Raw genomic sequence first — 10,481 nt, forward strand, 5'->3', positions numbered from 1 at the left:
TCATTGATTTAATTCTAATATATATCTTATAATAATACGTAGACATATTTGAAAATGATTTTTAAATGGTTTTACACTTTTAAACAGATTTTATACACAATCAAAATTAAGTTTGAGTGATAAACTTTAAATTTAAAAAAAAAAATGCAATTCAAACCACAAATTAAGTTTTGAGACTTCAAATAAGTAAGTAAATAAATAAATAAATAAAGTAAAATAAAATAAAAATTGAGTAAAATTTAAATCGAAATAAAGAAGACATATAACACCACAATTAAATATGAAATGAAATTTCATGGAAAGACGGTGTTGTTCAAAATTATTACAAACGGGGAAAATGGGCCTAAGATACAATTACAAAACGATATATAAAAGACTAAATTACAAGGACAGGGTGGTGTTTCGTAACACCTAAGCTCCAAAGAGAAATGTGTTCTGAAAAATTGAATGTGCAGATGGGTGAGGAGGAGAAATGTGTTGGGTGAGGAGGAGAAATGTGTTGCCACATGGGAGGAGCACGTCTAGGAGTGGTTGAGACATGTGTCGAGCGTAGATTGGCCGAGGGAAAATAAGATCTAATATATATTGTGTAGGGTTCAAAGGTGCGTCGACTCACCCTCGACCCCCAGCTGAGCGAACCGTAATGACCCATGACTACCCTCCTAGCTAAGTGCGTAAGATGCACATGTGAAGTTGCATGTAAGGATCTTTTTGAGTGCGTGACCGGTGCATGAGTTTTCCTTTTTGACTTGTTCGGCTCTTGTTTGACTATTTTTCGCTTTGATTTCAGTATTAACCCTATTAGGACTTGAACTAGGACCTACCAAAGAAATTTCAAGAATGTCATCCATGTAAGTAACTACACGGACTTTAGGCATATTATACTTGTAGGGATCGGTAGGATGTGCTTGCATGCAAACATTCATTGCTCAGGTGGTTAGAAAATACATGTTTAGGACTTTAGATGAGTATGTACTGCATATATGTTATGATAAAATTATTGTTATGCCTCCTGAGATTTCCGAAAGCATATTGTTTTATGTATTACGTAAAGCTAGAAAGAGAATATGCATGACTAGAATAAGAGTTGGGCAATATGGATAAGTATGTTATGCACGAGGCAAAAAAATTTCAAAATGCCCCTATGATGAGATTTTTTAAGAATGCTACTTTATATGTTTGTGATTGATGGATGTTATCTCACCGTTAATATTACGAATAGGATATCTCCCCAATAAGCTTGAACACATGATGAGATTATATATAGGGTGAATAGGACATCTCCCCAATAAGCTTGAACACATGATTAGATTATATATAGGGTGCTCTAGGTGATTGATAGAATAATCTCTCTGCAAAACATGCACAAAGAGAACCAAGTTATGCTTAGGGTGCTACAACTAGAACGGTTTACATATTGACGCACAAATAGATTAGATGTCACGAACCCATGATAGTCCTCCACAAGATCTAAGAATGACAGATAGATTTCCAAATAGCAAATAACTTCCAGTACTGGTGAGCTAGACATAAGCATGGTTAGGGATATGTGTGAGCTAGGCATAAGCATGGTTAGGGATGTGTGACTGGACTTGGATTATCCCGAGGGGTAGTTAATGATTACCCCACGGTGGATCCAGTCTTGGGGAGGGAATTGATCACAGTGGAGCTGTACATACCATGCGGCATGTCCAAATTTTAATCAAGTTATTAACACACTTTGATGTTCAACCGTAGTTTTGTATCTATCCAACTCTTTGTTTGTGCGTATGAGTACTAAACGAATTTTTTTTTCTGAAATAATTAATGATTTTAGCCAGATTCATTCTAAAAAACTGAAATTGTTCCATATCATAAGCTCAATTCCTCCCAATTGAAGAAGAATTTGGCAACTGGAAGTGAGGTTCAGAAACGCATAGAAGCAACAACCATCCAAAACATATATGCCTAGCTATACTGAGAGGACATAAGATATATATAAACCAAAAAGATGCGATCAAATTCAAATTCAAAACAAAACTTCAGGCAAATTTTTGTCACGGACGTCCAAAACTACAAATCAGAAAAGTAACAAGAAAGCCCTCTGGCATTCAAAAGATAGTCAACCTAGTTCAAAATATGCAAAGCCATGTTTGATCTAATCAAACAAACTGAATCCCATATCATCGTCACTCTCCTCCTTTGGTTCTTCCTGCAAGTAACAAAAACAATCCCATGTCATGACGATGTACATGAACGGATAACAGTATTATTCTCAGAATTGAAATTGCTCTATCGCCATACCTTCTTCTCTTCCGGAGGAGGTGCAGCTGCGGCAGCAGCCCCACCGGCTCCACCAGCTGGAACAGCAGCAGCGACTGCGGCACCTCCGCCAGCCCCAACGTTCATGATCAAATCCCCTATGTTACGCTTCTCGGCAAGCTTAGCAAAAAGGCTGAACCAGTAGGACTCCGCATCCACTCCAGCAGCTTTTACAAGCGTGGCAAGCTTCTCTGCCTGTTAAAAGAAACACATTACGATCTCATTTCCATACAGATGATAAAACAAACGCTATCACAGAAATTCATAACAAAAAACAATCGTCACACATTGGAACAAATTTCATAAACATACAAGAAAATGTGTAATAACAGAAAAACAATATCTAGATTGTAAGCGTCGTTCTATACATATATATATGAAATTAAAACCAAGAAACAGTTTGAAAAAGAATAACATTCCTAACATTTACAACAATCCTTTTGAATAACACATGATAATCTTCCTATTAATTACTTAGAAATCGGTAAACGAGATCCCGAAAGGTAAGTACTGATAAAGAACATAAATATTGAAGGAGGATGTCATGATTGAAGAGAAACATACGGTGACGGGGATGTTATCGTCGTAGAGGATGAGAGCAGCATAAGAGCAAGCGATTTCACCGACCGACATTTTCACTGCACGTTCAAAAGCGATCAAAATTACAGAAGAAGAAATCAGAAAAAGAACACAATTCCTGAAGCATTAGAATTTGAACGCATTACAGAAAAATCAATCAGGAAAAATAATTGAGGATTGAAGGAGAGAGATTTCCAACCAGAAGTATGAGCGAAGGCGAGGCTCTAAGCAGTCTGTTCTTCGCTGCGCAACACGAAAGCGTTCTAGGGTTTGAGAAACTCACCAAGGTAGGGTTTTTATTGAAGCTTCATATGTGGGCTTCCTTTATTTGTGGAGCCCAGCATGGACAGGCCCAGGTCCAGGACACGGCCTCGTTCCTGCCACGGCCCAATTATGGTTAAAACTAGGCTTGGACTTTATTGGACCAGGGCTTACACCTTTCGGACATCAACCTTACGTCAGGATTTGTGGGAAGCTTCCCACGTTAAAGATAGTCTATGAGAGGCTATCCCAATCGAAGATCATGTTTATTTCTTGATGTTCATCTTCAATTGGTGGTATAATTTACTTGTGACAATGCAAAATGTTCGTCCTAGCCAAGTTTTTGGATATTCAACAACATTGTTCGAGCACAAAAGCATGTGTTTCTCGAACGAAATAAGGGCAATGTCTCCCGTTACTCTAGTTCAAGTCTCCAAATTTTCAACAACGAAGACTTTTTCATCGGATCTTCAAGTAACAATATCTTTTCTAGAGTTCGAAAGGTCGTCATGTGTGATTCCACATTGGTTAGGGAGAAGAACGAATCATTTTTTTTATAAGGGCCTGTAAACCTCTCCCTATTAGACACACGTTTTAAAGATCTTGAAGAAAAACTTAGAAGCAAAAACCCAAAGAGGATAATATCTGCTAATGGTGGACTTGAGCTATTACAAATGGTATCAAAGTCATACACTAGATGATGTGTCAGTGAGAAGACTGAGCACCGAAGGGCGGTGGACACGAGGCGGTGTGCCAACAAGGACACTTGATCCTGAAGAGGGTGGATTGGGGGATCCCACACTGATTGAAGAAGGGAACGAGTGTCAATGAGAACGCTGGCCCCAAAGGAGGGTTGATTGTGAGACTCACATCGGTTTGTGAAGAGAACTAAGAATTTTTTATAAAAGTGTGGAAACATTTTCCTATCAGACGCGTTTTAAAAACTTTGAGGTGAAGCCCGAAAGAGAAAGTCAAAAGAGGACAATATCTACTAGGGGGGCTTAGACCGTTACACGTCATCTCTTCATCTACAAGAGTTATTTGAATTTATTTATAACATAATGATCCATCATAAAATGAACCACAATCTTAGTAATGAGTAATGGAAATTCATCTCGGAGACATTTGTTATTCAAAGAGCGAAAGTCAATGCATACTCTCCGTTTTGAATCTTTTGGACATTTGTTATTCAAAGAGTGAAAGTCAATGCATACGGTGCGCTTTGACCTATTACGTATTGCCGTAAACCTTACGGTTTGAAAGCGCGTATGTTGGAGAGAAGTTTTCACATCATTATAAAGAATGTTTCGTTTCCCTCTACAACCAATGCGAGATTTTACAATCCACTTCCTTGAGGGCTCAACATCCTTGTTGCACACCAACGATGTCTGATTCAATATCTATTAGCGGTGAATTTGGATTAAGTTGCAATGTTTATAGTCGTTAATCATATTAATGAATATAATTATTTCAATTTCTTATATGGGCTTCCAATATGGTAAGGATAATGATTACATAGGGAAGAATTTAGAAAACTGAAAGAGAGTTGAAAATTTGGAATGGTTGCAACAGGTTGAATGATTATAGCGATAAAGTTGCTTCAAAGCATCTTCTAATCAACAAGATTTGATGTTCATGATGCTTCTCCTCCACCTCCCTTCCCTATATCATTTCATTGCCCTTCTCCCCTTACACTCATAATTCTAACTCCAAAATTCAAATCTTATGTTCCAAGTTACCAATAAATGTATATATTATTAATTCAAGAATATTAAGTAGATCGGGATTGAGATATTTTTAGACCCAACCCATTTACTCAAGTTGCAAAATTTTTAACTTAAATTGTTGTTATTAAACAATGAATTCAGCGGTGAGATCTCAAGAGTATAGATATCTCTCACTAACATACACGTTTTAAAAATCTTAAAATGAGACTCAGAGTAGAAAGCGAAAAGGAGCACCGCCCTACTACCTCTTTCGTAATCATATTTCCTTTTGTGCACTACTTTTTAAGGCTTGTTTTAACCTCTAATCACCATCCTTTCTCTTTCTTCTTTTCATTAAACTTTTTATAATGCCTTCTTTTATCATAAAAAATGCCTTGTTTCTCTTACCCTTAATTACTTTTCACGATTAAATTTGGTTCAGGTTCAGGTGAATTTGTTTTACTAGTTGGTGACCCGACCTATTAGAATAGAGTTTACCATCCAACTCAATCCTTGTTTTTCGGAGATGTTCTTTTTTTAAAAAAAAACTTATATACATTATATGTTACATTAATAACTAAAATCTTATAAAGTTTAACTATAGTCACATCAATTACAAACTTTTAATCTTTTTGGAATAAAACAGAGCTAGGTTGAGTTATAATTTTATGTCGAGGTTAAATGTTAACCTACAAATTGAACTAAAATTTCGATTTTTTAATAACTCAACCCAAGCCAATCTAACTTTTATAATTTAGATTGAGTAGTTCAGATTGGTTCGGTGATCCAGAATACTCGTAAAGAATATTAGTCATAAAGGTGTTAAAAGTTTGTATTTTCGAACTTTTTCCCTTAAAAAAGGAACCCCTAAAGAGACTGTCTTTAACCTTTCATAAACTAGTTGGATTGAAACACTTATTGAATGTGGTCGACCATTAAGCTTGGATTAACCCATCTTCAATGGTAGTCTTAACTAAAGATTAAAGAAAGAGCAATCCGCTGCACTAGTGAGACAGATCGAGAAGTACCTGACGCTCGTTGAGACCAATGCTTTGTCATTTTCATTCTCTACTTTTGCCTTGAGATTTTCTTCTATTCTAGGCAAAAGTCCCTTATATACTAAGGGTAGCAAATGGAGAAGCCCTCTTTCGGTCAATTATTCAAATAGATAGGAAAGCTCTCAAAGTACATGAATGGACAGTACCACTAAGACTTCGAAGCTCAGTTTCTAAGCTTGCGAAAGGATGAATGTGGAAGAAAAAATAATTGAATACAGGGTGAAATGTGATACTATAAGAAGCTAAGATTCAGCAAATTAATGGATTATTAAATGAATGTAGAAGAATAGCATATGAAAAAATGAAGGAAGTGACATACACAAATCACATATAATGGTAGCGATGGGCTCCATTTGTGAGGAAAGCTGACAACCCAGGCATTGTGTGTAATACTCACTCACCTTCTTCATCATTATCCCAATTTATTACTCCAATTTTGTCAACATTCATACGCATTACCCACAAAATAATTCGATGCTCAATTATTTTGGAGAGTAAATTAAAAGAGATGAAACAAATAGTGTTCATAATTCTGTAGAATATCGAGAACGATGTTGCGTTGTTCTGTTCATTAAAAAGGAGTCTGTAAAAGACAAAAAGCTAAGGCCATCGGGCCGCGGGGCCATCGCCATCATCATCATCTCCTGGACTGCTCACTGCCCATATATGAGGATTCAGGAGGTATTGTTTATTTAGAAAGCAAAGGATTCTTGCGCTCTGTTCTTTTCCATCGAACATATTCCCTTCTTTTTCTTCTTCTTATGCACATTTTAATTTTCTGTTGCTATGTTCTAGCTTCCGGATATGGGAAATTGCGTGTTGAAAGTCGCCGGAGAAAGGGTCGATGTGGTGAAAGTGGTGACTGTCGACGGCGGAATTATGGAGCTTTATGCGCCGATTACGGCGGAGTGCATAACAGGGGAATATCCCGGCCACGCGATTTTTAAGAGCCGAAGTATATTCTCGGAGCCCCTTCTTCATAAGGATGAGCTTCACGAGGGTCAAGTCTATTACCTTCTCCCGCTTAACCCTTACAAGCCCTCTGCCAAAATCGAGGCGGACGCGCCCAGCGTTGTTTCCACGCCGTATCGGATGTCGACGTGCGAGTCGCAGAATGCGGTTGCGAAGAAGCGGGCGGCGGAGGGGGAGGCGGAGGTGTTTCCGAAGTATAGTAGTACGGGGGTTTGGAAGGTGAAGCTGGTGATATGCCCGGAACAGCTGTCGGAGATTTTGAAGCAGGGTAATCGTACGGAGGAGTTGATTGAGAACGTGAGGACGGTGGCTAAGTGTGGAAACGGCGTCGGATCGGCTGCCAGCTCCGATCATTCCAGTGTGGCAGGGAGCTGGAAGGGATCCGCCATGGATAAGCTCCAGTATGGGTTGAAATAATATATATATATATATATATCTATACATATATGTTTGTCCTTTTTTTCCCTTCTTTGTATCATATTAACAATGGCTGCACGCATAAATTAAAATTACGCACAATCTCTTGGGCTAGGATTAGTTAATCAAGCAATCAGCAATTCCCGTTTGCTTTCAAAATATGTCTGAGACAAACAATGTGAACCCATACTAAAGTTTCAATCAATTCTTGCTAATATCCACGCCTAAAAATTAAGAACATAATTATGTGACCTAAATAAGATGTTCAAATAAGAACGCTGATAAACTATTCATCCCAAAAGGCCTCTCCTCCTTGCAGACGAAGCACCAAGTCTCTCCTTTGCCATAGCTTCTCTCTCCTCCATCACGTGTCTTATTTTGTGTATGAGAGAGGCTTGCTTTAAAATGGAATCCTAATATCACACCTTCTCTTTGTCGTGATCTTTGACAATAGAAATCTAACTTGATTCGGTGACAATTTGGTTCTCAACGTGATTCTTTAAATACATCTTTTTTCTCTCTCAAACGTACAATCAGATAGCTTCCGAGCTTATTTTCGAGGTTGATTTTTCATGCTCTCCTTAATAAGGTATTTGATATTTGAGTATTCCATCTTCAAAAACTTACTACATCTTCTAATTTTATTTTTTTTAGACATATAAGTAAATGGGCTTCACTTGTTGGNGACATTCATAAAAAGTATCTAATGAATTATGAGTTCAATACATCTTGTTTAGCAGAAAGACGGACATTCCTTGCTCATTATCAGACAATTACTTATTCACAAACCTCGTGTGGGGCTAATAGTTTGAATTTCCCATCTCATGGAAAACCCTTTTCGCTCCGCTTAGCCCTATCCCCCCGTAGGGGTATTTTAGTGATAGGTTCTATAGGAACTGCACAATCCTATTTGGTCAAATACCTAGCGACAAACTCCTATCTTTAATCAAGTGAAATGAAATTTTCATGTAAAAAAGAATTACAATTAAAAAATGAAATAAATATAGAGTGGGATGGAAAAGATAACAGAGGCAACGGTATCTAATAAGTTCTACCTACTATTGGATTTGAACCAATGACTCCCGCCGTATGAAAGCAATACTCTAACCACTGAGTCTACATCTTCTAATTTTATTTTTTTTAGACATACAACTTTAATATATCTATAAGTAAATGGGCTTCACTTGTTGGATTTGAACTTTGGTAAGACATTCTAATTTTTTAGCCATTTAAGCTGGACTCAAATAAAATTAAATTTAGTTTTAACACATATAAATTGATGTTTTTTTAAAAAAAAAAATAAAATCTTAGAAAATGTATATTCTTATAAAAAGAAGAAATTAATATAATTTTTAATAAAAAGTTCGAAAAGTCCACCAAAAAAGAAATGAGAATATGATTGATAAAGGTTGTACCCAAGTAAAGATGACGTTTGTATGAGGGTAAGGATTCCTAACTTGACACCCAATTCGACTCATTAATTTTATTTATGTATTTTAGTAAATACTGTCAATAAAATAAAATAAAAAATAGAAAATATAATTTTTAATTTTTAATTCAATTATTTTCTTTTATGGTACACCAAATTTAACGGCCAAAGAAAAGAAAGAGATCAAAAAAAATAAAATAATAATAAAATGACTTCCATATTAAGTATTTAGATGTATAGGCTGATGGTTAATAATAGATATATATATATATATATACACACACTTTTATATCCATTATATGCATTATCAAAATAATAATGATGATAATAATAATAATAATAATAATAATAACCCTAAATTGATTTTATCTCACAATTACATGCATCTGATATCACCAAGTTCTTCTTGTTCATCCCTCCTCCTCCTCCAAAAGGAAGTTGCCGCCACGAAAATGCAAAGGGCTGCCGTCGGTGGTTGTACATCACCTGCGTATGAACTGTTCTTTCCACGAATAATTGGTTAGTTCTTGATTTTGTATTCAAAATAACGTTAATACTCACTTATAAATGTAAACACAGTAACATGAATATCGATGTTGGAGGTTCGATGTGTTAATCAACCAAGCTTAATGTTTTTGGTTTTCTAAATATGGTTATGTATGTATGTTATTATATGATTGTATGTTGATTGCTTTTCGGCTTTATTGTTCATAAAAAGATTATACGTTTTGAGGTGATTGCTGATAATTATTTTTGTGGTAAAGGATACATGTTGGGTGTATCAGGAAGCCAACCACTAGTGGTCACTGAAGAGTGATTGCTGAATATGGTTTTTGGTGGTAGATTAATCTGTAAGATCCCATTTCGATTAGAGAGGAGAACAAATCATTTTTATAAGAGTGTGAAAACTCCCCAAAGGAGCGAGGAGGATGGAGTTTGGTGACGGTAAGCGACGGTGGTGGAGGGCCAATGATGGTGGCCGGTGGGGGTGGTAGGAGGGGTACGGAAAGGGAGTGCAATTTTAATATTAATAATTTTATTATATTTATTTACTTACAATACCATTAGAATAAAACGTGTATAATCATTCCAATGTCCTTTTATATTTTAATTAACTAAAAATATACTACATTAATTAAAATGCTATTTTATTTATTTATTCAAATTATAATACTTTTGAAAAAATTTGAGTAATGTAGGAAGTTTTTTAAATAAAAAATTTCAATTTAGAAAAACACACCATCTCAATAAACATATATAAAAAATAAAAATGTGATATTGATTTAAGTCATTATTATATATATGACAAAAAAATGACGGATAAAAAAAGTCATATTGATTTAGTTCATCTCAATATCGGTTAAACTCGTCTCAATATCAATTTAGTTCATCTCGTCAATATTAATGTGGCTCATTTCAATATCAATTTAGGTCGCTCTTTAATTTAGGTCTCAATATTATATAGATTTATCTATCATTATAGTTTTTTCAAATATGATTTTGACACTGTTATAGTAACCTTGTTTCGATTTCCTACTCGATTTTAATTAACTTATTTTTTTCTGACCAAGTTATATATTATTTTTTAGATTAAGAGGCTTATAAAAAAAATGAATTTTAAATTGACCCATTAAAGATTAAAATTAAACATTATTGGATTATTATTTTTTAAACTTTAAAGTTGGAGCGTTTTTTTCTTTTAAAAAATAGACTAAATAAATGGTTAAAATCTCAACCCTACAAAAAAAAAAAAAAAAA

The 10,481-nt window shown here is 35.4% G+C and overlaps 2 protein-coding genes and 1 long non-coding RNA gene across 3 annotated transcripts; 2 read left to right on the plus strand and 1 right to left on the minus strand.

Annotated features, from left to right (window-relative positions):
- Positions 1 to 1,975: 1,975 nt before the first annotated feature.
- On the minus strand, positions 1,976 to 3,181 carry LOC111474378 (60S acidic ribosomal protein P1-like). The gene is made up of 4 exons (XM_023119489.1): positions 3,080 to 3,181; positions 2,866 to 2,939; positions 2,284 to 2,496; positions 1,976 to 2,191 (listed from the first exon to the last, which is right to left on the minus strand). Exons 2-4 carry the CDS (start codon positions 2,932 to 2,934, stop codon positions 2,138 to 2,140), a joined length of 336 nt encoding a protein of 111 aa, XP_022975257.1. The 5' UTR covers positions 2,935 to 2,939; positions 3,080 to 3,181; the 3' UTR covers positions 1,976 to 2,137.
- Positions 3,182 to 6,407: 3,226 nt separating this feature from the next.
- LOC111474379 lies at positions 6,408 to 7,405 on the plus strand. Its single transcript, XM_023119490.1, has 2 exons — positions 6,408 to 6,586; positions 6,701 to 7,405. The coding sequence occupies exons 1-2, from the start codon at positions 6,572 to 6,574 to the stop codon at positions 7,292 to 7,294; spliced, it is 609 nt and encodes a 202-aa protein (XP_022975258.1). The 5' UTR covers positions 6,408 to 6,571; the 3' UTR covers positions 7,295 to 7,405.
- Positions 7,406 to 7,786: 381 nt separating this feature from the next.
- Positions 7,787 to 9,636, plus strand: LOC111474380. The gene is made up of 3 exons (XR_002715981.1): positions 7,787 to 7,883; positions 9,158 to 9,242; positions 9,567 to 9,636. It is a non-coding gene; the product is annotated as an uncharacterized LOC111474380 (long non-coding RNA).
- The last annotated feature ends 845 nt before the right edge of the window (positions 9,637 to 10,481 follow it).

Source organism: Cucurbita maxima, unplaced genomic scaffold (assembly GCF_002738345.1).
Source record: "Cucurbita maxima cultivar Rimu unplaced genomic scaffold, Cmax_1.0 Cma_Scf00342, whole genome shotgun sequence".
NCBI lineage: Eukaryota > Viridiplantae > Streptophyta > Magnoliopsida > Cucurbitales > Cucurbitaceae > Cucurbita > Cucurbita maxima.